A 27184-nucleotide genomic window follows, 5' to 3' on the forward strand; every position below is an offset into this window, starting at 1 on the left:
TAGACAGAGAATTAGAGATACAGAGAAGTTGAAAGGTATCTTATTTCCTGCCCCAAACACCTGCCCCAAACACCTCCCCTTCCCCCACAAAATATGCTTTCTGTGCATGATTAGTTTAATAATGTTATCCTTTTGTTATTAAAAAAAAATGGATCTTATGCTGATCTGCCTTCTCCAAAGACACAGAAGTTCTGATAATGGACTCAGAAGATTCTGGCATTAGGAAGGTTGAGAACCACTGTCTTGACAGCTACGGTTAACTTTGCAGTTGGAGGGCATAGCAGCACGCCTGTAGATTGAACTACATTTCCCAGAATGCACCTCTAGGAGGATTCTGGGAAGTGTGGCAGAGGCAGCCACGGTCCCTCTGGGCTGGGGAAGCGCAACTTCCCGGGAACACTCGGAATTTCCTGATTTCTGCTGATTGTTGAGGCCTAGGACGGCACCCCAGCACAACTCGGAGTGAGTACAGCGCTACGACACTGTTCCGGTTCTAAGTGCAAGAGGCATAATCAGGATCGGAAAAAACCTCTGTTACAGCATTTTGCCATTTTAGCTTAGCCCGTCTGCTTCTTACAGAAACCAGGAGTGACCACAGCTTTGCATCATGACCTGTAGCACTATCTGACTAACTACACGTACTAATTTTTTGGAGAGTCACTTAAAAATGGAATTTGCTAACTTCTCTGCTGGTGCCTGGATTATTTTTGAATTAAGGGAGGAAACATTAGTTTTCAGGAAGTAAATTAGGGTTCAGAAAAGAAATCTGGTCTGAGAGACCTCGAAACCTGTATCCCAGCGAGCCGGCTCCTTGGTTCTGCTTCTGTCCCAGCCCATCCCGGCCCGGCCGCTGTCATGAGGAGACAGACTCTGCAAAGGCTCCTCTCAAACACCGCGGAGCCCGGCCTCTTGGCAAATGAGCCAGAGGGTCACAGGGGGCTTTTGTCATGCTGCAGTGCTTTACAAATGCATCTTCCCAATGTTCAGATGAACAGGATGAGAAATGTGTGAATCTTTCATTACAGGGGGATTTGCCTCCTCATTTAATAGTTTTCAGTAAAAACAATATTACCTTTTATCTCTATCAGTATTTGTATTTAAAAACATAAATAATATGGGGGGAAGAAGGGGACATAGGTAATACTTTCAACAATAAAAATTAAAGAAAAAGAAAAAGAAAAAAAAAGATGAGCTTTAGAGCCAGATAGCCCCTGGGTTTGACTGCTGCTCCCTGGATTGTGATCTCAGATTGGCCAACTTCTCAAAGCTTTGTCTTCCTGTAAAATGAGATAAATGCATTCATTCATTCGTTCTTCATTGGTGTATAGTGTATTTACACTGTGCTAGCTGCTGTAGAGAATGGAAGGCACAACCCTAACCTTGAAGCATTTCACAGTCTTAACAAACCTGAGAATATGCAAAAGCTGACATCGTTGTAATTCACCTGAGATCCATAGTCTCTCCTTCCCCTGTGAGAAGTAAAACTTTGCAAAACCAAGCCGACAAGTAAGGTGAGAGCCCCAGGTCGCAAAGTCAGCCAGTGGGAGAGCCAGGAATAAAAGGACCCGCGTCTCTCCAGTGCTCACTTCGCCGTTCCTTCCTGGCTTTGGAGACACGCATTTGTACTGTGAAAACAGAAGGCAGTCCTACTGGTAAGCTTGCCATGTAAAGTAATGGTGCTGCCAAAAGTACAAGGAGTGGCAAGTGTAGGTTTACAGTTGTTTGTATGGGAAATAACACAATAATCTATATATATAAAAGCCTAAGTGACTGAACGACCAGAACAACCGATTGACCAGTCGCTATGATGCACACTGATTACCAAGGGGCAGATGTTCAAGGCAGGAGCTGCCCCCTGGTGGTCAGTGTGCTCCCACAGCCAACCTTCCCCGGCCAACCAACCTCCTGCCACCCTCACTGGGACTGGGCAAGTTGGCCCCAATTGGTTCCAATCTCTGGCCAGGCTGAGGAACCCCACCTGTGCATGAATTTGTGCACCAGGCCTCTAGTTAATAAATAATAACACAAGAGCCAAAACCGGTTTGGCCCAGTGGATAGAGCATCAGCCTGTGGACTGAAGGGTCCCGGGTTCGATTCCGGTCAAGGGCATGTACCTGGGTTGCGGGCACATCCCCAGTAGATGTGCAGGAGGCAGCTGGTCGATGTTTCTCTCTCATTGATGTTTCTGACTATCTCTCTCCCTTCCTCTCTGTAAAAAATCAATAATATATATATATATATATATATATATATATATATATATATATATATAAAATAATAACACAAGAACAAACCGTGTTTCACGGACTCACCACTGTAAACCTCCGTCTGCCTCACCCTGTATTTTGTGAATAGTGAACATTTATCCTCAGTGTGCTGCCAGGCATTAAACTATGACGATAGTTGCCAATTCAACAATAACAGTTACTCTGTCTGTGATGTGGCATTTGAGCAGACGGATGTGAGTATGGCAGCATGTTTACTAAATCTGAGCCCCTGGGCCAATACACTTTGAATTATGCATCACACTGAAGACTCCCCCCCGCAAAAGATAGTGAAAAATCACAAATATTTCAGAAAAAGAAAATAGCAAATTGTTCCTGCACTAGATTTCTGAATAGTATAGGACGAAATTATATTTGCATCCTAAAACAATCTCACATATCCTCCTGACTGCTAAAATAACCTTTGTTTGTTTGTTTATACTGAGGTTCTGTCTGAATGACTACTTCACAGAGAAAGACAATACATATAGCAGTTGGTTCCTGTAGTGCACTTTGGTGATCAAATTGTGGAATACACTGCAGATGTACTATAATATTTTAAAAAATTAGAATGGTCAAATGCAGAGTAAAATCACAATTAATGAATGAGCACAGAACATCAGACATTTTACAAAAGGAGAACAAGGACTACTAAATCTGAAAACACTTTCAAGGTCTATAGCAGTGGTTCTCAACCTTCCTAATGCCGTGACCCTTTAATACAGTTCCTCATGTTGTGGTGAACCCCAATTTCATTGTTACAAATTGAACATAATTAAAGCATAGTGATTAATCACAAAAACAATATGTAATTATATATGTGTTTTCCGATGGTCTTAGGCGACCCCTGTGAAAGGGTCGTTCGACCCCCAAAGGGGTCGCGACCCACATGTTGAGAACCACTGGTCTATAGTGATCAAAGAAAGAGAAATGTGTTTTTTTAACCGAATGCTATTGAATATTGTTAAGTGCAATAATGTGTAGAAAGACCATTGGTTTTAAAATAAATCTACTTGGGGTAACTTATGTTAAAGAAAGAACTTAAAAATATCTGCACAGAGGTATTTAGGTGGTATTTCTGGTATTTAAAATCAGAGCAACCTAAATGTCTAAAATCAGGGGAGTGTTTAGCAAAATCAGTGTGAGTATACTTGAAAGTAATATTATGTAGCCAAAAAAATTATGAAGCTTTTATAAAAACATAGAAAACTGCTTATATCATGTTTCATGAAAGCAAGTTGAAAAAAAAGTGTATTCTGACTATAAAGATGTAAAAATTATATGTGTACAAAAGACTAGAAAATACATGTTAAATTATAAGTTACATTTATGTGGTGATATGGGTACTCTCACAATTCTGTTTTGCAGATGTCCTGTAAGAGGTGATATTAATTTTGTAATTTAAATGATCTATTTAAAAGAGAAAAATACAGTTAAAACTGAATTTTAAGAAAATCATTTTTGTTTCTTTGACTTTTAAATAGTCTCTATACTGCTTTTATGTAAGATGTCTATGAAAATTACAAGGAAAAATAAAGTTAAAAAATACATAAGGGCCCATTTAGAAAAGGAATTAGACTTAATCTTCATCTACTAGGCTTATGACTGTACCAATCAAGGTACAATTCCCTATTAAAAGAAGTCTGTTTTTCCTCTTGATTACTGACATTTTCTTCAAAGCTACATTAAGAACTTTACCATGGCCGAAACCGGTTTGGCTCAGTGGATAGAGCGTCGGCCTGCGGACTGAAAGGACCCAGGTTCGATTCCGGTCAAGGGCATGTACCTGGGTTGCGGGCACATCCCCAGTAGGAAATGTGCAGGAGGCAACTGATCGATGTTTCTCTCTCATCGATGTTTCTAACTCTCTATCTCTCTCCTTTCCTCTCTGTAAAAACTCAATAAAATATATTTAAAAAAAAAAAAAAAAAAAGAACTTTACCATGTTTTCTACAAGCTTTGCAGCCCCCATCCCTTGCGTCAGCAGGTCACCCCATGAGTCAGCAGGTCATGATACTTCACAAGGGGCAGTATGTAGTAGCAGGAAGTAGGCAAAACATCAGGCAGTCAAGTGCAGTGGGCCACACAGATTAGCTGGTAGTCATAACTACAACCAAAAAGCTCGTACAGTTTTCAGGATTCAAAGAATTTATCAAAGGAATTCCTTTTGGCTCCGGGAGGGTGCGGGAGTTGGGGAATGTGATGAGGTACTTACTAGAAACAGTGGCTTGGAAATAGCCTCATTGTGCAGTTAGTCCCGGGAATTATTATTTATTATACTTTATTTGATTGTAAAGGAGTATGTACACTGGTTAAAATTTTTGTAGTACAGGAATGTATAGAGTAAAAATTACAGGTACCCTTTTCAATCTCTATCTTCATTCCACTCTACCAAATTAGTCACTGATAACCATTTGATATGTGTACTTCTAGTCACTTTTAAAATATAAATAAAGGTTGGCTGGCATGGCTCAGCAGTTGAGTGTCGATCTATGAACCAGGAGGTCATGGTTCCATTCCCGGTCAGTGCACATGCTGGGGTTGCGGGCTCCATCCCCAGTGTGGGGTGTGCAGGAGGCAGCCAATCAGTGATTCTCTCTCATCACTGATGTTTCTCTCTCTCTCCCTCTCCCTTCCTGTCTGAAATCGATAAAAATATATTTAAAAATATAAATAAATACGTATCTAATTTATGTATTCTGGTATGTATATGTATATGCCTTTTCTTTATAAATTAATTAGATGAGGCTAAAACAACCAAAAACTACTTGCTTTTCTTACTTAATATATTCTGAATATATTCCCCTCTTACTACATAATAGCCTTCCACTGTTAACAGCTGTGTATTATTCCTTACTATCATAATTTTCAGTGAACATTCTTATACGTAGCCTTTCCTTCTTAGGATAAATTCCTAGAAGTGGAATTTCTAGGCGAAAGGAATGTTTATTACATTCTCAGAGCTGCATATGAGGCAGCAATATTGACTTTAAATACATTTCTTCCAGTAATAACACAAGTCTGGTCACTTTAATACTTTCCTAGGGTGCTTTTAACCCACATGTCACATATTCCTTCTGTGAAGTTACTTGTTTTCTCTCTCCTGCTAGAGTCCCTTGAGGGCAGGACTTTATCCTGTGCATTTTTTGTATTTCTTAACGGCCCTTGCATAAAGTCAGGACTCAGTAAATACTTTGTTGAATGTCATTTGCTAAATATAATTTACCCTTGTCCAGGACAAAGTTAGCCAAAACTGTCCAAGGATTAGTCATCAGCATTTCGTAATTATGCAACCAAGAAGTAGGCCTAAACTTTAGATGGTCTTCAGTACTTTAGTGTCAAAGTTTGTTTCCCTTGGGCAAAGTTAAAAGTGTGGTTGGTTATTTGACTTGTACTGATTTTTTCATTTCAGTGGAACTTCTTGCCTCTTTTATTGTGATATGAAATGTACTTCTCATGGGAAATAAAGTGCTTACTGATATACAATTTAAAAGGAACCACCTTCTACAGAATTTATTCTTTTCCCCTCCCATTGCATATTCTTAAGATAGAACATTTTTTCCTCTCACAATGAGATACAAAAAAATAGAAAATATCTTAGATCCATGTACTGCTGCCTTTTAAAAAATATATACATATTTTTATTGATTTCAGAGAGGAAGGGAGAGGGAGATAGAAATGTCAGTGATGAAAGAGAAATCACTGGTCGGCTGCCTCCTGCATACCCCCTACTGGGGATCGAACCCCTAACCTGGGCATGTGCCCTTGACGGGAATCAAACCCGGGACCCTTCAGTCTGCAGGCTGACGCTCGCTCTCTCCACTGAGCAAAACCAGCTAGGGCTTTTGCTGCCTTTTGAAATACTTCCCTAATGGCCATGATTTTATATTTTTATTATTTATAGGATTCATCCTGTTTCATATTCTGAGAAATGTGGCTCCATTACTCTGGAGACCCTCCCAGGCTTCCTTGGTCTATCAGAGTTCTGCTAGCTGCTGTAACAAACTTTGAAATGTCAGTGGCTTAATATGGTAGAAGTTAATTTCTCACTCACAAATTGTCCAAGGCTGGGGGTGGGGGAGGCTTGGTTGACAGGTGGCTTTTCCCATGGAATGATTCAAGGATGTAATGGTGTGCCATTCTAGAATCTTCCAAACAGACGGGGAAAAAGAGAATGGAAAAGGCATCCCCACTTCTTAACTGCTTCAGCCACTCACGTTCCATTGGTTTTGGCTCTACTTACATGCAAGGGAGGAGAGAAATGTAGGCCTCAGCTCCCCAGCTACCTCCCAGCAACAGTTCCCCAGTCTGGAAGGACAGCACCCATTTCTCGTGGATAGCTAGCTGAATCTCATAACAGAGTAGGTAGGCAGAACAGGTTTTAATTTTGTAAATTAGGGAAAAGGTATTGAAAAGTTAAAATCCCACAGCTAGTTAGTGGTAGAAATGCAATTTACAAACCAGATCATCTGACTCCTATTCAGTTTCTCTTTCCTTAATATTTAAAAAGTAATATTATTCTGGCTTAAAGTATAACCCTTTTGGTGATTCATTATTTTAAATTGCGTACTATGATCTTTTTTTTTTTTTTTTTTTTTTTTTTTTTTTAAACTCCTCTTTCCTCTAAGGACCTGACAATGTCTCTGTATTGTGGAATTGCTTGCAGGAGAAAATCTTTTTGGTGCTATCGGCTGCTGTCAACCTATGTCGCTAAGACCCGGTGAGTTAACCAACCTAAGCTCTGATTACTCAATCTTTGGCCCATTAAATTATAAAATTCTTAAAATCCTATATTGAGGATTATGGTTATATGATTAAGATGTACATATAAGGATGTTCACTGAGAATTATTTATACTTGGAAAAATTCTAAATAAATTTCCAATAATATCTAAAATACCTGACTTACTTAAATATAAGTTCTAGTAAGATAGGAACTTTGTCTTTTCCACTATGGTACCCCTAGTGCACAAGACAGAACCTGGCACATAGTAGGCACTGAAGCCTTGTTGAATGGCTGAATGAACAGGGAGAAGTTAGTTAAATCATGGTACACCCATATGATGGCATTAAACACTATACTGAATAATAGTTCATGACGTTTCCTGAAAATAAGGTAAATAACTCCAATCTTGGTACCCACCGCCACCAAAGAACTAAACTTCAGTGGAAGGTAGACTAGAAAAAAGAAATCTACACCAGTACAGGAAAATGATAAATGACTTCTTTGTCTCAGCCTGGGCAAATTTGATATCTATGAATTTGAAATCACTAGCCTGCTGTCATACACTTTTGGGGTTTAAATTTGCACCATTGATATGGTGTGGTCCAAAGACCCGCTACCGAAGAAATGGATATAAGTAGTATCCTAGACTGATACCTCTGGGCACCTGGCAGGAGCAAATGCAACCCTCCCATGGAGGGAACCCTCACAACCACTGCTTCCCGCAGGAAGCTCTGCCAATGGGAGTGCCCATCCAAAACGAAAGGCACACAAGCATAGTATCTTACAGGAGCAAGGTGAGGACGCAACAAAATTGCAATACTTGTTTCAGTATTGTTGGGCATTTAGTTTATTTGCAGTTCTCAAAACATGATAGAATTATTGAATAGTCTGAAAAATGAGTATGTTAATGTGATTAAATATATTAAAAATAAAAAATCATGAGAAAAGAATAAAATTCTATTAATAAGGAATACAGTGTAAAAATGATAATATGTTTAAGAAAAAAAGGCTACAAATTAGTAGGTCTGACTAAATAGACCTAAATATGTATAGATGCATAATATTAACAAATAGTTTGGAGAATTTCAAGCTGTGAACAGTATTTGAGTGGTGGGGTTCTTAATGATTTCCTTTTTTGAAAAAATTGATGATTGTATTTCCTGATTTTTATAGAATGACTATTTTTTACTTTTATAATAAGGAAAAAACAGTTTAAGTTTTATCTTAGTTTTATGGTTTCCATGCTATTATAACCAAATGGGGAAAATGAATTTTAAAAAATAGTGTTTCCCATTAAGAAACGTGTAAGAAACTTTTGGACCTCAGTTCCAGTTCCAGTGAGGCCCCAGGTTTAAGGCCTTCACCTCGGTGTTTTTCTTTTCAGGGTCATTAGGGCAAAGCACAGGTTGTACCACTCGTTCTGTTCTTTTGTGAAGGCAGCTGTGTTTGTTCTATTGTTTCTGTTTGGGAACTTCTGAGTGGCACATGTCTCTCCTTTGACATACATCGAGTCTTTGCCCTGGGAGGCTGTAGCCACTCATATTAAGTTTAAAAATATCACAAGTATTAAAATCTCAGGTTTCCTCTGCTTCTGTCTATAAAGAGATCATTGTAAGCCCTTTCATCACGCAGTCAAAAACGGTTTCTAAGAATGTTGCTTGGGGTGTGTCTATCATTTTGCTTTGTGGTTTTTCATGTTGAGTCAACTCTGCCTACTGGGGTTACACAAGCTCGCAGATCCTACAGAAAATATCTGTAAACCTGGTTTCCTGGTTAAGTGACAAATATGCCATATACCCAAGAGTCTGTTTTAGGGCTTTCAACAGGCAAGAATGGCTATCCCTAAGGCCCAGAAAGAGAATCCACATTCAGTCCCCCTCCCCTGCCCAGAACCCCCACATCATAGGAACATTGATTTGATTCTCAAGGCTCTTATTAAAAGGTTAGACCAGCGGTCGGCAAACTCATTAGTCAACAGAGCCAAATAGCAACAGTACAACGATTGAAATTTCTTTTGAGAGCCAAATTTTTTAAACTTAAACTATATAGGTAGGTACATTGTTATTGACTTAACTAGGGTACTCCTAAGGCTTAAGAAGAGCCACACTCAAGGGGCCAAAGAGCCGCACGTGGCTCGAATAAGGCCACCCTTAATGAGGGTACCAGAAAAGCCTAGAACTTGCCACCATATGATTTCTTTTACAACAGAAGCTAATTATAGAATACTAGTGGCCCGGTGCATGAATTCATGCACATTGAAAGGAAATGAATTGGAATATTTTAATATCGCTATTCGCCCTTTCTCTATAATAGAAATGTCAACCAAATTCATGATTGACAATGACAGATGGAAACACACGCGTGATTGGCGTGAGAGCTTTATATGTATCATGCATGAGCTAGTGAACTTAGCCTATATAGAGATAGGCTAAGATAGATATAGAACAAACTTGCTTAATTAGACCTGCTTTCTGATTTAGCTAAACTTTTTCCAGCCCAGTGAAGCATCCTAACTTCTCTTTCAGGTAATTGTCAGCAACATAGTAAATATCAACACGAAGCAGATTATCATTGTAGATCACGCAGGGAGAACAAAGGGTAAAATATTTCACTGCAGCAGTGTTTGACTATATTCTGTGCAGTGAGAAAACCTGAAGTCATTTTCAAGGTCCACCATTTCTTACTTCTTTTCAGTCGGGTCAAGTTTCTAAACTTTCTAAATCTCCGTTTTCTGGCTAATGAAAAGAAAATAGGATTCCACCGAGTCTCCTATCTACCTGCTCCAGGATTTCTGTGAGGATCAAATGAGATGAGGCCGGGAAAACGCTTCAGAGACATTTGGTGACTGTGTAAAGAAAGTGTTTGCACCTGTAAAGTGTTTGCAACTGTAAAGCAAGTTGTGGTCCTGGGCCGAAGAAACCGCAGGGAGGCTCGTCATGGCTAGGGAGAGGAAGCCGGGCGTTGCTACGTGACGTCATTACCCGGATGGAGGGAGGGACACTTACATATTAGCCTTTTATATATATATATATATATATATATATATATATAGAGAGAGAGAGAGAGAGAGAGAGAGAGAGAGAGAGAGAGAGAGATTCTCTGTTCTGCATTTTTATTTTGGCTAATGAAAATATTACCCTCACTAAATAAAACAAGGAATGGCTTCACTTGGTGCCTTCAGTAAAGATATGGAGCAAATGGTGTCCACCTGGGAGCTAGATGTTTGAAACAAGGGTGCATGTGCATTGAAGATAAAATTGGCACTTTATCTTCCCTAGATCGAAGGCGAGTTACTGAAGGTATAATGTTTTTACTCTTTGTCTGCAGTAATGCAGTCTGCTTGCATCTCTAGGTATTCTGTGGTTGATGTTTTATCACTGTACTTGTTTTCCTCTCAATCCACTGCATGTAAATTCTTGCTTCACAGTGTAATATGGGCAAAGTGCCTTGAGGTTCAATTCAGTAAATATTTATTACCCTTGAAGTTCAATTCAGTAAGTATTTATGGAATTGAGCCATAATTACTGGAGATACAGAAGCAAGGCAGACCCTGCCCGTAAGGAGGTCATAGTCTTTTGGGGGAGACAGACAAATGGACAGAGAGTACAACGTAAGTGCAACCACAGAAGTGCTGGCCAGATGTGCAATAGGACAAAGGAGGGACTGATGGCCTGCAGCCACCTCGAATCCTTCCCAGAGCAATTTAGTGTGAAAATAAATAAGAGGAAACAAGCGTGGTAGGAGAGGGATGCGGGAACAGGTGAATGCTGTCATGTAACTAACTGTGGTTTTGTAATGCTTTATTTCCCCAAATGCAGGTATTTATTTGAACTGAAGGAAGACGATGATGCATGTAGAAAAGCCCAGCAGACGGGAGCATTTTACCTCTTTCATAACCTGGCTCCTTTGCTTCAGCAATCAGAACATCAGTACCTGCCCCCCCAGCACAGCCTATTAGGTAAGCCCAGAGTGAACCAGTAGAGTAGACCAACCTGTGGCTACTGAGCAGAATTCCGTCCATATTGATCCCTGAGAAGGATCCTCCAAGTTTAGAGTCCAGATGAGGGGTCCTCAAACTACGGCCCGCGGGCCACATGCAAATACAAATATTGTATTTGTTCCCGTTTTGTTTTTTTACTTCAAAATAAGATATGTGCAGTGTGCATAGGAATTTGTTCATAGTTTTTTTTTAAACTATAGTCCCGCCCTCCAACGGTCTGAGAGACAGTGAACTGGCCCCCTGTTTAAAAAGTTTGAGAACCCCTGGTCCAGATTGTCTCAAAGTCCTCTGCCAATTAAATACTTCGTGTATACACCTGTGTTGCCCAGGAAACTGTTATTTAGTGATGGTATGAACCACTACTGCCTTAAACCAGGGGTAGGCTAAATTGCTGTCCACATTGGAACCCCATACATTTTGTAAATAAATTTTCATTGGACCACAGCCACGCTCATTCATTTATACTAGTAGATTGTCTGCGGCTGCTTTTGCATTATAATAGCAGAGCAGAGGAGTTGACAGAGCTTAAAAGTCTAAAAGGTCTTGCCAACCCCTGCCTTGGGCTGGTGAGTTCCAGCCTCCATGGAGTTGCACAGTGTCTTACTGTCCAGGATTTGCATTGTGACTTCATTTCTCCTAGAAGGGTCAAAATTAATAGTGAATTAATTAATGTAACTAGAAATATTTAAACTATTGGGATTTGGCTTTCAAGATACTAACTTTCTGTTTTCTATGATGTCACTCTACACTGACTAACTTCTAAATACATTGCCAGTGAATTTCCTTCATGGGTCGGATGTTGGAGGCTGGATAGGTAGCTTCCAGCACTGCAGAAGAATATGAGGATGCCTCGGAGGCACCACACATTTAGAGATGTAGCAATGTTCTGCTGTATTATGAATAAATAAATATGAGTCGTTCATGCACAGGATAGGTTTTCTCCTTATGCAGCACTTACGTTACACATGCTGGGATCTCAGATGACTATTCTACTCTGGCCCACAAGAACAGCATAACCTGGAGATCAAAGTATAGAACTGATTTGGTCTCTACCATATTAAATGTGACACATTTTTTTCCATAATAAGTTAACTATCACGAATCTTTTGAAGTAGGGGATACGCTCTTTCATGATACAATCATAGAGTAATACAGGGCTACACAGAGAGAATTCTTTTTATAGTCTAAATTCCTCAGATTGCTGGTGAGAAAACGGAGGCTTAGAGAGGTTAAATGATTAGACCAAGTTTACATAGCTAATGAGCTGCAGGGCAGCGACTGGGAGCCAGGTGTACCTACTTCAAGCTGGAGTGTCTCCTCTCCGGTAAGTTTAAGATGGCTCTGCTGGTTTAATTAAAACTCTTGTTTTTTTCCCCCTTCTTTTGTTTCTTAGAGTTGGAAAAGTTCCTGGCTAAGTTTGGACAGGATGCACAAAGAATAGAAGATTCTGTGCTGATTGGATGCTCCGAACAGCATGAAGCATGGTTTGCTCTGGATCTAGGTCTAAATAGCTCCTCTTCTGTAAATGGTACACGTTTTTCCTAATGGGTATTTATTTCCCTGTGGTTCTCAGACTTTGTGATTTTACTTGATAGTAAATTAAAATAAAAAATTTTGGAATACAGAAATATCAACTTTGTATTTTAAGTTAGAACATAAAAAGGCACTACCATCGCCCAGCTGGCGTGGCTCATGGGTGAGTGGCGACCTATGAACCAGGAGGTCATGGCTCGATTCCCGGTCAGGGCACATGCTTCAGTTGCGGCTCGATCCCCAGTACAGAAGGTAGCCGATCAATGATTCTTTCTCATTGACGTTTCTCTCTCTCTCCCTTGCCCCTCCTCTCTGGAAAAGAAACAAAAACCCACTACCATCTACTATCATTTAAAAGAAAATAAAGGAATTTTAATACTTTCTAAGGTAGATGGTGAGTACAAAGATGTTCATTGTATTATTCTCTGTCCCTTTATACACTTAATGTCATACATATTTCATAAGAAACGATTTTAAATTTATGACATCATTTTTGTATCTCTTATCAATGCAAATGAATAAACATGTTACCTTGAAGTCGCTCTGGGTCTTCCGACCTGCGTCTGGGAACCAGCTTGCTGTAGGCTCATGGCTCCTATCAGGCCTTTCTTCACTTTCCAGGGTGCGGATGCGAATGTCATGATGCTGAGTGAGGTTCAGAGAGTTTAGAGGTCCCCTGTCATCTTTTTTCCAGGGAGAGTGTGTGGCTAGTACAACTGTTCTTATTGCCCGAAGACAATCTTGTGAAATAGCACTATGCTGTTTCCCAAATTTGCCTGAATATGAGAATCACCTGGTACTTGTTAAAAAATAAAGATTTCTGGCCTCACTCACTTGTTCAGAATTTCCACGTGGGGGCTTGAAAGCCTGTATATAAAGGGTGTCCCCCAAAAATGTATACACAATAACAGCTAATTTCTATCACATTTTGAAAATGAAATGTATTCTAATTAACACTGCCTTTATAATTATTTAAAGTGTGTATACATTTTGGGGGGACACATTTTGAATAGTTATAAAGGCAGTGTTTATTAGAATACATTTCATTTTCAAAATGTGAACTACCAGCTGTTAAAGTGTGTATACTTTTTTGGGGACACCCTATATATTGATTTTAGAGAAACACTGATTTGTTGTCCCATTTATGCATTCATTGGTTGATTCTTGTATGTGCCCTGGCCGGGGATTGAACCCAAAACCTTGGTGTATCGGGGATGACGCTCTAACCAAGTGAGCTACCCGGCCAGGGCTGAGAATCTGTATATTTTTTATTTTTCCTAGTTGAGTCTTATTAGGCGAGTTTGGGAAACACTGTTCTAACAGATATACCTGAGGAGGGGCCCTGAGGCAGTTTGCCATTTGTTTCATTTCATTCTCTTTTCTAACTTCCTAGCTTCCTTACAGAAACCTGAAATGGAGACGGAGCTCCAGGGGTCTTTCATTGAGCTGCGGAAGGCTCTCTTTCGGCTGAACGTGAAGGATGCCTCCTTGCTGTCCACGGTAGGTGCCGATTCCTCAGTTCATAGGAAATAGTGAAGCCGTGCGTAAGGGCAAATGCATGCACAAGCGAGAGCTACGCTCGATTTCTTCCTTTGCAAATTCTAGCTCTTCCTACAAACCGTGGCAGAAGGACATTGTGCTGTGGGGAGAGTGCCTGTTCCTTTCTTTCGCCCGGTGTTTGGCAGGATTGCCATCAGGAACACTTTCCCCTCAGGACATGCCAATCTGTGGTATCGATCAACCTCCTAAACATGTTCAATGACCCACAGCATGTCACATGCATTTTGTTTTTCCTATGAGAAATTATTTTTTATTGCTTTGACTCATCCTCACAGCTTTACACTTCACTTGCTAAAGTGCTTTTGATTATCCATTTAATTTAGAGATATCTCTAAACATTTTTTATTTGCAAGAACACCCCAACTTTATTGAGGAGGAATACATGTTGGAATGTTTCATATTGGCAATGTTTTATTTTTAAACTGGGTCATAGGTACATGGAGTGTTTCATACTTTATATATTACATTTTTAAAAATAATTCATAATATACTTGAACTATACTTTCTTTTATTCATGTTTCAGATGATGGAGGGATATGCTCAGTAGTTTCCGTACTTTAAAGTTTAGACAGTTAATAAACCATTTAGAATAGAGGAACTGAAAAGGCACTGGCATTTCCCTCCGAGTTGCCCAGCACTGTCCTAGATGAGCCCCACACTCTCTAAACGAAACCAAGCCCACCTTCGCATTCCTAGGCGCAGGCTCTCCTCCGCTGGCATGATGCTCATCAGTTCTGCAGCAGAAGTGGGCAGCCCACCAAGAAGAATGTAGCTGGCAGCAAGCGTGTGTGCCCTTCCAGTAAGATCATCTATTACCCGCAGGTGAGTGCTGCTGCGGGACAGGAGTCCAAGAAGCTGTGCGGCTCTGTCCTGGGGATGGAGCCTGTACGATGCAAGGCTTTCCTTAGTGATTCATTCCTTCATCCTCCTTCCAGGCGCCATAGCCCGCCTAAGTTGCCATCCCCTTTTCCTAGATGGCTCCCGTGGTGATCACTCTGGTGTCAGACGGGACTCGATGCCTGCTTGCCCGCCAGAGTTCCTTTCCCAAGGGAATGTACTCTGCCCTGGCGGGTTTCTGTGACATAGGTAAGGAGTTTAGAGACACGACAGCATATTGACAGTAGTTATTTCTCTGTGTTGCTGTCATAGTGCTTGGAGCCTCAAGCACCTTCTTCCCTGTCATGTCAAGAAAACGGCCCCTGGCATTATAATTTTCCAATATTTTACAGGCAAACTTTCAAACATGCAGCATAGTTGAAAGAACTATACAGTGAAAACCCATACACTCACCACATAGATTCTATAATCTCTTACATTTACTTTATCACATATCTGTCCATCCATTCCTCTATCCATCAGTCCTCCTTATTTTTTTTTTTTTTAAATATATTTTATTGAGTTTTTACAGAGAGGAAAGGAGAGAGATAGAGAGTTAGAAACATCGATGAGAGAGAAACATCGACCAGCTGCCTCCTGCACACTCCCCACTGGGGATGTGCCCGCAACCAAGGCACATGCCCTTGACCGGAATCGAACCTGGGACCTTTCAGTCCGCAGGCCGACGCTCTATCCACTGAGCCAAACCGGTTTCGGCAGTCCTCCTTATTTTTTGATGCACAGATTGCAGACATTAGTACACATCTCCCTAAATATTTCAGCGTGCATAATATTAACTAGAATTAGTTTTCTCAGTCTATTGGGGTAAAATTTGCAAATCGTGCTGTCGCATTAGAATTTTATGAAAACTGACAGCAGCAGTAACCACTCCCACTGCCCCTCTATTTTGTGTTATAACTACCCTAGTAGGTTTAAGTATTGCAGTTCAACACCCAACTCTAGACTTGATTCCCATTGTTGGAGAGACTCAGAGATTTCAGGCTCTCCCAAGAGTATTTTCATTGAAGCTTTGGGGCCAGTTTTGCGCTCGTTCACAAATGGGCATCTGTATCACCCCTCCTGCTGCAGGGCTGTCCTGAATTAATCTGAGTGCTTGTAGGTGAAACTCTGGAAGAGGCTGTCCAGCGAGAAGTTGCAGAAGAGGTGGGATTGGAGGTGGACAGACTGCAGTACTCTGCATCCCAGCACTGGCCCTTTCCCAATAGCTCACTCATGATTGCTTGTCATGCAATTGTGAAACCAGGGCAGACGGAGGTAAGTGCTGCCTCCCGAATGCTCTGACATTTCCTTTGCCTCATCTAAGCTTGTCAGTAGGTACTTAAACAACGTCTAGTTTAACACTGTCTAGATTGTACAAAGATGCATAAGAAATGATTTATATCCTTAAGGAATTTTCAATCTCGTAAAGAAAAGAATCACCACGAAAACTGGGAGTGCCAACATGGTCACCGTCCTTCCTTGTACATATCTCAGTCACGAGACAACTTACCTTTCATCATCAGGACTTAACAGAGCATCTCGCATAGATTAGGCACATCATATATCAAATTTAATTATTGATTTCAAGATTGATCTTATTGCTCAAGTCAATCAGGATGCTGAGCACTGATTATTATTATTATCATTACATAATAATAATGATTATGGGGACTTCTGGTTGAAAGGCACTTATCCAACCTCATCTTCTACAGCATCCCTTACAGATGGCATTGTGGTCCCTATCTACCAAGTCTGTCTATTGTGTTTTGGTTTCTATGGAATGAATACTATCTAATCTGCCTCAGCTTCCTGTGGATTCAGTTTGTTCTACTTTGCTCCTTGCAAAGATACAATGACTTTGATTATCATTAAAGAAGAGAAACATTTGTATGGTTATACAAGCAATTGAGGCACAAAGCAAATAAGTATTATTCATAATTTACCCCTCTATGCTAACCACTCTTAAGATTTTCGTATTTGTACTTCTGGGTTTTTACTATTAAAAATATATTTAACTCTCATCTCTTATGTATGCCTCTTTTGCTGCTGGGCAATATCTAGAATTGATTTGTCCCCAGCCTATGGATCCCAGGTAATACCTTCTAAGATAGCTCAGTTCTAGAACTGTTTTCTCACCTTTGGCCATAGAAGTCTAACTTTTGTAGCTCCCAGTCTTACATTCTGTTTTTCCTCATGTCTTTCAGATCCAGGTGAACCTGAGAGAACTAGAAGCAGCTGCCTGGTTTAGTCATGATGAGGTGGTCGCAGCCCTGAAGAGAGACCGCCCATATGCTCAGCAACAGGATGGGACTTTCCCGTTCTGGCTGCCCCCTAAGTTAGCCATCGCCCACCAGCTGATTAAGGAGTGGGTGGAAAAACCGACCTGCCCCTCCCTGCCTGCTTAGCTCAGGTCACCCAGGTCCCTCCTCAGTATCCCGGCGGGAGGGAGGGCACATCAAAGATCTGCTGAAAAGGGGAAGGTGACAAAAGGCCATACCCAACCAAATTCATATTAAGGCAGAGAAGGTGAGCCTACAGCAAGACACCTCTACCAGCAGAGTTAATGAAAGAAGTTCCTACTCCTAGGCAACCAAAAACGCCAGCGTGAGAAGAAAAATGAATGAGATGGCAATTGTCAAAATCAGAGGGAAGGTGAAGCTCTACTTTCGATGTGGGCCCTTGTTTACCCATTTTCTCCGAGGCCTTGGGAGTAAACATCTTTTGGCATGTGGCTTGTTAATGCTGGGTTTATATCTAACTGCCAAAATGTGCCTGGTGTAATTTTGGTTAAAACTTTTCTCTGAGTATTGAAAATATGTAGCAAATCTCAACCCACTGAATTACTTTTTGTCCTCATAGAATGAAGACAAATAGCACAACCTAACATTTTTGAAATCATGTACAGGTAATTATTTTGTTCATGGTAGTTAAATAGAAGTCCTGTTTCTTTAAGTCACCTGAAGGGATGCAGAAGGTGGGAGCTAAGGTCTCCCCAGGGTCCTCTGTAATAAATCGGGTGCAATGAGGTTCTGTTGACATAACTGCATCCCAGTGGGCCGCAAGGCGGTAAGTCTTTTTTTGCTGTTACTTGCTCAGTTTGTAACATAAGGAAGTGATTATCACTTTGCCATTCGTTTCCCTAAGTGTAAAATGGTTGCTGCTATTTGCATATCCAGTAAGTGTTGTAACTTAAACTAAGGGATTAGTGAGGATGAACCATTTCTTGAGTTTTATGGGACAAACTAAATTTAGGAATTCTCATCATTCATATATGCCATTTTATACCTTGTCATAGGGGAGAAGAATTTATCTGGAGGAAATAAAATAAATTTATATACCTCTGTTTAGATGTATTTTTCTGTCTTATGAAGAGAAGAAATTGCAGAAAGTGAGAATCTGGAGGGGGCGGGAGAAAAGGAATCTCTGTATTAGTGTGACAGGTGTTTAAGTCCAGGTTCCAAGTCTGTGGAAACTGAAGCAATGTGCAGAAGAAACGCTGTCGGAGGCCAGTTTGAAAAGAATGGATGTCTGGGGAAAGAGCTGTATCCTCAGATGATTTCAGGCACTACCTTGTGATTAAATACATGAGTGCCAGAAAACCCAAGATGATGCATACATCAAAGTTCCATAGGACTAGGAAAAAGAGCTTCTAGAACTAGAAAAGTTAAAGCACTGAATTTCCTATTGAAACCAAAAGGTTACTGCTGTCACTGTTGCCAGCAAACCATCATTGCTTTGGACATCAAAGTACCTTCGTCAGGAAATGGCGGGGGATAGTCTGAGATGGGACTTGCTTGTCCTGCTAGATTGGCAGCTTGCGCTGACCCGAGCTGAACCCAGCATGTAGACGGGAAAAGCACTCTCCAAAGAGAGGTCCCGAGATTTCCCCATATCTTGCAGTCAGAAGAAAACAGTTCAGGGTCCATGTGTATTACCGTCTCCCAATCTTTTCTATCTCTATGTGGGTGTGTTTGTGAGCACATGTGTACACATCCCTGGTCTGAAAATACAGGATAGGAAGGGGAGGGTGTGTGTTTCTCAAATGTACCATGGAGTAACTGTTTGCTTTTGGATTAATGTGTTGTTTTGGAAAAGAAAAGATGAGAGTGGCTAACAGGAGGAGCTGCACCATTGAACTTTGTTTACCAGCAGAGTGGGAAGAGAGCTTTGCTTTTCAGAACTCCAAGGATATCTGAAAGTTGAGGCAAAAGAGGACAAGGTTAGGATACTGCAATTGACATAAATAGAAGGAACTTTGGTACAGGCCTTTCCTGGCTGGAGAATATTTATGTGGCAATTAATGATGAAGGTGCTAAGGATAAAAAGAACCCACTGGGTCTATGAAGTAGAATAGTAAAAACAAGTTAAACATTAAAATCAGTGTATTTGTCACCAGAGTGAGCCTGGCTCAAGGTCATTCCTGGTAACTGGAATAAGAAAGCAACTCATTCCTTCCTTATTTTTTACTATCTTCCTTTCTCTACCCAACATTTAGTCCTCAATAAAAATAAGTAATGTTCTAAACATGGACTATGTGAATGTCATCTCTTCTTCTGACTTCAAAACCTGTGCGGCCTCCTGGAGATCACAAAGACCCTGGCAGAGAGGACAACACTTGAGAAGTCAACCAGTGAAACTTGTAATGAGGAAATATATATTTTTTAATATATATATTTTTTGATTTTACGGAGAGGAAGGGGGAGGGATAATCAGAACTATCGATGAGAGAGAAACATCGATCAGCTGCCTCCTGCATGCCCCCTACTGGGGATGTGCCTGCAACCAAGGTACATGCTCTTGACCAGAAACCAGGGACTCTTCAGTTCGGGGGCTGACTCTCTATCCACTGAGCCAAACCGGTGAGGGCTGAAGAAATATTTTTTACTAAATGAGTACTCTAAACTAGAAAGGAGCACACTCCGGTTCAATATTTATTTAAAAGAGAAACGACAGGCTCAATGGGCTGGTTGGTCTTCCGCTGGCTTACGTGTGGGTCTGGGGTCAGTGTTGTCCGGCAGCTGCACCCCCATGCTCTGTAAGAGGTTGGAAGCCGGTCCGGCCAGTCCGGCCTGGGAACTGTACGACTCCAATATATTTGAAACCAGGTTTAGGTCTACATCCACCGGCGTCATACCAGAGTCTCCTGCACCAGAATCTTCCTCATCTGAATTGCTATTGGTAGTCTGGGCTAGAGATTCCTTATTCATGGAGGGAAAGAAAATCATGGGATAATATGTCAATAGGCTGTGGTGGTTACAATGCAAAACTAACCAACAATGGAAAATTGAATTCCAAATTACTCTTCTTGATAGAAAGTAAAAATGAAGTCTAATAAACTATGTAATTTAACACATATACTAAAATTTAGTTCCAAAGACTGTAATACACTTCTTTCTAGTAAAAGTTTCTACAAATTGAATGACTTTCTTCCCTATTCTGAAATAGCCTAAGGGAGATAACCAGGGTTAAAGACGTACATTTATACGGTGCCTAACAGTTTTAAAAAAATAAACATAAAAACAAACATTTTTAAAAAGAATGTAAATTTTTTCCTAAGTAAAAGAAACTAAATTTTCTTTTTCCCAATGAAAAAGCAAAGTAAAAACCTGGCGCTTCTTGGGGTTGAACCACAAAGACTCTGCATTGTTACTCGAGCCTCTGATTTCACAGGTTGGGGGAGGATTTGAAAGATGCAGCTTGATCTGCTCAAAGTGGTCCGTGGACCAGTAGCATGTGCATCGCCTCAGAGCTTGTTAGAAACGTAAAATCTGAGGCCGCACCTCAGACATACTTAACCAGAATCTACATTTGAATATGGTTAGGTGACTCATATTCGCACCACCACTTAAGAAACACTGCTTTAGATAAATCTAATGTATGGTTTCTATTAGGTTCTGGCACTATTAAAAGTGGTTATAATTTGCCCTGACCAGTTTGGCTCAGTGGCTAGAGCATCGGCCTGTGGACTGAAGAGTCCCAGGTTCGATTCCGGTCAAGGGCATGCACCTTGGTTGCGGGCAATCCCCAGTAGGGGGTGTGCAGGAGGCAGCTGATGGATGTTTCTCTCTCATGGATGTTTCTAACTCTCTATCCCTCTCCCTTCCTCTCTGTAAAAAAATCAATAAAATATATATTAAAAAAAAGTGGTTATAATTTTAAATGTGGTTTAGATGATCAAAACAAGGGAATAACATTAATTAAGGTCCATTATGAGTTTTACTGTTGTCTCATTTGGTTCTATGACATGAGGATTATTTATTAATGGACAGTCACAGAGATGGATTTCAAACACTCATCCATGAGATGCCTCTTTGTCTAGTATTATAGTGCTGGTATAATCAGTAGGATTAAAACACGAATGGGAGATGAATTCTACATTTGGCTCTAAATTAGGGAAACTTACAAATCAAATACTATTAAGATTTCAAAAATATTTGGGTATTTAGAGACATTTCTTCTTTTTAAAAAAATCAATGTAAGCTCTTAGTATCACATACTAATTTCAACACATCACATGACATTATTTTAAATCCTGATAGATAACAAAGTAATATAATTAAGCTTATTTTAGGAAAATAAAGTTAATAATCCCTCATCCAACCAGAGGTAGGAAAAATTAGTATTCTTATTTATTTCAAATTTAAAAAATCAAATTTATCACAAAAAAAATGATCACAAACAAAAAACCCCACTAAGATAGAATATGTTTTTAGCAATCCTTTGTAATAGACTCAGAAAGGAAAAGAAGTTAAACACACACATACCATTTGCTTCTGGGTGGCGAAACTTTTGCCAATGCTGGTATGTGCCAGTTCCCGGTCCATCTGGGCCATGTATGACTTGAGATCATCAAGTGTTCCTTTTACAGATGCTTCTTCCCCAGGTTCCTGTGTTTCAAAATCCAAGTCATCATCACTTTCTAAAGATTCAAAGTCTTCCTCATCCTGGTCATCGGAGTCTGATTCAGGAGGCCTTGGTCCTACATCCCAACACAGAAAATGCCACTTGGTAAAAAATTTTGAGTGATTATACCTCCCAAAAGACTTAGAATATTATTTGCAGAAAAGAACCAATATACACAGGTAAACTCCTTCACAAAATCACTTCCAGAAAATGGTACTGCTGGCAGATATTTGCAGTAAAGCACACAAGCTGAAATGAAAGATTCAACTCTTTTTTTTACACTTGATCTTAGCCAAAAGGCCGAGAAGCGATCAACTCTTTTTTTTAAAGTGAATTAATTCACTTAAAAATGTAAAAACTATGATATGCATGAATAGATTTTTAAAAAAATATATTTTTATTCATTTCAGAGAGGAAAGGAGAGAGAGAGAAAGAAACATCAATGAGAGAGACTCATTGATCGGCTGCTTCTTGCATGCCCTCTACTGGGGATCAAGCCTGCAACCCAGGCATATGCCCTTGACCAGGAATTGAACTGTGACCTCTTGGTTCACAGGTCAACGCTTAACCAATGAACTACACCAGCTGGGCTGCATAAATACACTTTGATGTGAACATTCATGTGAACTGTCTCGGCAGGCTAGGGACATGCAGACGGGATGCTCAGAATTACTGCCTCACATTTCACTCTCTTCCTTGAGTTAGGCATCTTTTAACAGTTTGGTGACTATCCAGACCTTTATGCAGCTCTGTCCTCATTACCAAGCATTTCATAATAGGGTATACAGCTGACCCTTGGACAATGCATAAAACTTTCGACTTCCCGAAAACATTACTAATAGCCTACTGTGGACCAGAAGCCTTAACGATGACACACACAGTTGATTAACATATATTTTGTATGTTATATGTATTATATACTGAATTCTTATGATAAAGAAGGCTGGAGAAAAGAAAGTGTTAAGAAAATCATAAGGCAGAGAAAATACATTTACAGTATTTATGTGTAAGTGGACCCATATGGTTTAGTCCCATGTTGTTCAAGGGTCAGCTGTACTATAATTTATTTAACCATTTCCCTTGTGATAGACATTTAGGATATTCCAATTTTTCTGCTACTACAATGCTGCAGTCGTCATCTTAGCACATATATCTTTTTCATAGAGTATTGTTAAGGCAGCCCTAATCGGTTTAGCTCAGTGGATAGAGCATTGGCCTGCGGACTCAAGGGTCCCAGGTTTGATTCCAGCCAAGGGCGTGTACTTTGGTTGTAGGCACATACCCAGTAGGGAGTGTGCAGGAGGTAGCTGATCGATGTTTCTCTCTCATCGATGTTTCTAACTCTCTATCCCTCTCCCTTCCTCTCTGTAAAAAATCAATAAAATATATTTTTAAAAAAAGAAATTGCTAAGGCAAAGGTTATAAACATTCTAGAGTACCAAACTGCCCTGAGGAAAGATGACTTACACTTCACCCCCCTCCCCCGCTTTGAACAGTGCTAATTTCTCTAACTCCTGAGAAAACTGGTTATCATCATTCTTTTAAATTTTTGCCAATATGGTGGGCAAAAAGTAATCTCTTATTTTTACTGTGTATTTACTTGCATACTAGAAACAGTTAACTATTTTCAAATATTTATTAACTATATTTCTTCTTCAAGGCTATACCTTTTCATATCCATTGTTGATTTCTCTTATTGGGCTATTTGGCTATTATTAGTGTGTAAGTGCAGTAAGTATAAAAGAGAAAAAATAATGTAATATGGGAGCCAAGGTAAACTCTAACACACAGCATTCACTCATTCAACAAATCCTATATAATAAAGAGCTAATATGCTAATTAGACCGGACAGCAGAACGACCGTTTGGACCACCTTCTGGAACTAGTGGGCAGGGCCGCGAGGCAGCCGGGGCTGCGATGGGCCGAGCCTCTTGCACGAATTTCGTGCATCTGGCTTCTAGTATTTAAGCAACTACTTCTAAGCAACTACTGTGTTAAGCACTGAGCTAAACATCCTCTGCAGAATCATTCAAGACAGCAGGAATTCACTGTTGAAAGCAACTCAAAATTATGAAGAGAAAGCATTGTTTTGTCTTCCGAAAGATCTAATGCTCCACTAGTAGTAGTACCCATACTACTTTCAAAATGAAAACAAACATCACACTGTAACTTACCTAAAATCTTATCAAAATAATTAAGGAAAGAATCTGCATCAAAAGTGATTGGAGTTTCAGAAGGGTCTCTGCAAAATTAAAGGAAAAAACAATGTATCTAGAACATAACTCTTTGAAACTTTTTCTAAAGTCCCATTCTTAGGAACACTACTAGAGATATAACCTCAAAAGAGGTGCAACAGGAAAACTGTAGTTTAAATTTTATTTATTTAAAAAACATATATTTAAATATATTCTTATTGATGTTAGAGAAGAAGGGAGAGGTAGAGAGAAACAACAATGAGAGAGAATAATTGATTGGCTGCCTCCTGCACACCCCTCAGTGAGGATCAAGCCAGCAACTCGCTCGGAATTGAGCCCAGGACCCTTTAGTCCGCAGGTCAACACTCTATCCACTGAGCCAAACAGGCTAGGGCTAAAATATATTTTTAAAAATATACATATATTTTTATTGATTTCAGAGAGGAAGGAAGATGGAGAGATAGGAACATCAACGACGAGAGGAAATCATTGATCGGCTGCCTCCTGCACACCCCCTACTGGGGACTGAGCCCACAACTTGGGCATGTGCCCTGATCGGGAATCAAACTAGTAATCTTCTGGTGCACGGGCTGACGCTCAACCAACTGAGCTACACCAGCTGGGCAGTAGTTTAAATTTTAAAAATCCTTATACTTACTGGTCTTGCAGGGCAACAGAAATGGGAAATACTGATAAAATCAAAGTAAAAATTGCACTTTGTTTATGCACATTTAACTTTAAGCTCATTTAAGGATCTACCCCCCTTTTCAAACTCCTACAAGATATAGCTAACATTAGCCAAAAAAAGTTCTTTAAGAACCAAATCTTTAAAAATGATTAAGAACAAACTTTCCTTTACCCCTGCTGTTTTGAAGAGAGAATATTGAACATAAATTGTAGTCATCTCATGAGCTCCACAGCATCAACATTGATAAAGATATTTTTGCTGTGCAAGTAATAATTCCATCTATCTTTTCCCCCCATTACTTGCTAAATATAAGTTCCCAATTCTTCTATTATTTCCTCCCACTCTTTTGAGTTGAAGCTTCCAATACACAGGTGGGAGATGAGAAGTCTGAACTTGCTGAGAGCTGGATGTGAGGAGCCCATAAGGTTCTGAGCAGAAGTTGAAAGAGTAAAGTGCACATTTGCCCTGAACCGCTCTGAGATGGTGGCTTTGAGATTGCAAAGGATAAGATCACTAGAAACCTGACTCCAGATAAGTAAATTATGCTACTAGATACCAAAACAGGAAAACAAAGCATTACAAACCATTTACTTAAAAAAAAAAAAAGTGTGCACTTGGCAGTGACGGATGACTTCAGCATCTCGGTTACGACTACAGGGATGTACTTCAGCACAAATTACCGAGGCAGCTCTGCGCCTTTGTGGGTGGAGACTTTGGACAGGAAAGCTTTCATGCTCTTTGAGACTCGAGTTAAGTCGTAGTGCTCCTTCTCCTCGGAAATGGGCTCTGGGTCTCTTTTGCCAGCAGCTTCTTGCAGGAGCTGGTCCAGCTGATCTGGTGAGAGATCTAACCACTGGTCATCTGAAAGGAGAAAGCGTGATGCTGCCATACCACATTCACATGAAAGCTTCTCTCGGGGAAGGACCCTCTGAGACTTAGTGGAATGTTTTAATTTGTCCTAACCCATCTGCTCTCTCCTGGCCCTTCACTTACCATCTTCTGGGGGAAGATTAGCTTCTTCTTTCTTAAGCTCTTCGATATCAAATGGTAATGTCTGCAATAAGGTTAAGATTTCTTCACCTGGGCTCATAGCAACAGAGCTATAAAAAAAAGTAATTTTTTTATAAGAGCACTCACTCAGAATAATAATCACAAAAACACAGCATTTTAAAGTTGCAAGGAATAACCTAGTCTAATTTGCTTTTCAAATACAGACCCCACCCTAGCCAGTGTTGCTCAATGGATAGAGCATCGGCTGGCAGACCAAAGGGTTCCAGGCTCGATTCCAATCAAGGGCATGTACGTTGGTTGCAGGCTCCTCCCTGTCCGAAGCCCTGGTCAGGCACATGCAGGAGGCAACCAACAGATGTGTTTCTCTCACACATCGATGTTTCTCTCTGTCTTTCCCTCTCTCTTCCACTCTCTCTAAAAGTCAATGGAAAAATATCTTCCAGTGAGGATTAACAGAAAAGATACAGACCTCCTTTTCTCAAATAAAATTTACCAAGAACTCTAAAATATAAAAAAGCTCAAAGAAAAACTGCTTTATACAGCAAATAAAACCATCAACAAAATGAAAAGGCCACCTGCTAAGTGGGAGAAAATACTTGTAAAACATATATCTGATAAGGGGTTAACATCCAAGATATATACAGAATTCATACAACTCAAAAGTGAAAAAAAACCCAAACAATCCAATTTTTAAAATGAGGGGAATGGGGGACATCTGTAACACTTTCAACAATAAAGATAAATTTAAAAAAATAAAAAATGGGCAAAGGTAGAAAGAAATAAAACTGTCATTATTTGCAGATGACATGATTATAGAGAAACCTAAATATTCCACCAAAAAACTACTAGAACTGATCAATGAATTCAGTAAAGTAGCAGGATACTAAATAAATATCTAGAGATCAGTTGCATTTTTATTCAACAATAATGAAGTATTAGAAAGGGAAACCAAGAGAACAATCCCATTTACAATTACATCAAAAAAAAAGAGAAAAGACCTAGGTATAATTTAACCAAGAATGTAAAAGACCTACACTTGGAAAATTATAAGACCCTGAAGAAAGAAACTGAAGAAGATACAAATAAGTGGAACAAGTAAGTGTTCACGAAGAGGAAGAATTAGCATCATCAAAATTTTCATACGACCCAAAGCAACCTATAGAGTCAACACAATTCCTAGCAAGTGTATTTCACAGAACTAGAAAAAATATTCCAAAAATTTATGTGGAACCATAAAGGAACCCAAATAGCCACAGCAATCTTAAGAAAGAAGAACAAAGTCAGGGGAATCATGCTACCTGATATCAAACTATACTATAAGGCCATAGTAATCAAAACAGCATGGGTGAAAAAGGTGAAGGGATTAAACAACAAAAAGACCTCACATACACACACACACAAACAAAAAACATGCAACAACAAAACTCAT

The 27184-nt window shown here is 39.9% G+C and overlaps 2 protein-coding genes across 7 annotated transcripts in view; one reads left to right on the forward strand and one right to left on the reverse strand.

Annotated features, from left to right (window-relative positions):
- Window positions 1-334: 334 nt before the first annotated feature.
- Window positions 335-19486, forward strand: NUDT13 (nudix hydrolase 13). Of its 4 annotated transcripts, none has more exons than XM_036337073.1 (9): window positions 335-462; window positions 6893-6984; window positions 10808-10947; window positions 12383-12517; window positions 13916-14022; window positions 14779-14904; window positions 15057-15168; window positions 16079-16233; window positions 17163-19486. In XM_036337073.1, the coding sequence occupies exons 2-9, from the start codon at window positions 6902-6904 to the stop codon at window positions 17361-17363; spliced, it is 1059 nt and encodes a 352-aa protein (XP_036192966.1). In that variant the 5' UTR covers window positions 335-462; window positions 6893-6901; the 3' UTR covers window positions 17364-19486. The 4 variants fall into 4 exon arrangements, with proteins under 4 accessions (XP_036192966.1, XP_036192969.1, XP_036192968.1 ...); XM_036337074.1 differs by lacking the exon at window positions 335-462 and adding an exon at window positions 469-1652; XM_036337076.1 differs by lacking the exon at window positions 15057-15168 and having other exon boundaries at window positions 17163-17300.
- The window catches only part of LOC118670140 (dnaJ homolog subfamily C member 9), an 84509-nt gene continuing 71796 nt past the window's right edge, over window positions 14472-27184 (reverse strand). Inside the window, exons 13-18 of one of the 3 annotated variants that reach the window (XM_036337059.1) lie at window positions 25738-25844; window positions 25425-25605; window positions 24036-24103; window positions 21723-21937; window positions 19946-20156; window positions 14472-14965 (exon numbers count right to left, since the gene is read on the reverse strand). In XM_036337059.1, the coding sequence (XP_036192952.1) occupies window positions 14895-14965; window positions 19946-20156; window positions 21723-21937; window positions 24036-24103; window positions 25425-25605; window positions 25738-25844 (853 nt within the window). In that variant the 3' untranslated portion in view covers window positions 14472-14894. Of the gene's footprint in view, window positions 14966-19028; window positions 19151-19871; window positions 20157-21722; window positions 21938-24035; window positions 24104-25424; window positions 25606-25737; window positions 25845-27184 lie in introns of those variants that run through there. The other 2 variants (XM_036337061.1, XM_036337062.1) reach the window with 2 other exon arrangements.

This window comes from Myotis myotis, unplaced genomic scaffold, assembly GCF_014108235.1.
Source record: "Myotis myotis isolate mMyoMyo1 unplaced genomic scaffold, mMyoMyo1.p scaffold_m19_p_15, whole genome shotgun sequence".
NCBI classification, from domain to species: domain Eukaryota; kingdom Metazoa; phylum Chordata; class Mammalia; order Chiroptera; family Vespertilionidae; genus Myotis; species Myotis myotis.

What these genes read in the sequence shown, in the direction of transcription:
- NUDT13 (XM_036337073.1), top strand. Translation starts at nt 6,902, where the DNA reads ATGTCTCTGTATTGTGGAATTGCTTGCAGGAGAAAATCTTTTTGGTGC. An exon ending in ACCTATGTCGCTAAGACCCG is followed by an intron (nt 6,985 to 10,807) that starts GTGAGTTAACCA and finishes CCCCAAATGCAG; the next exon opens with GTATTTATTTGAACTGAAGG. An exon ending in TAGCTCCTCTTCTGTAAATG is followed by an intron (nt 12,518 to 13,915) that starts GTACACGTTTTT and finishes CTAACTTCCTAG; the next exon opens with CTTCCTTACAGAAACCTGAA.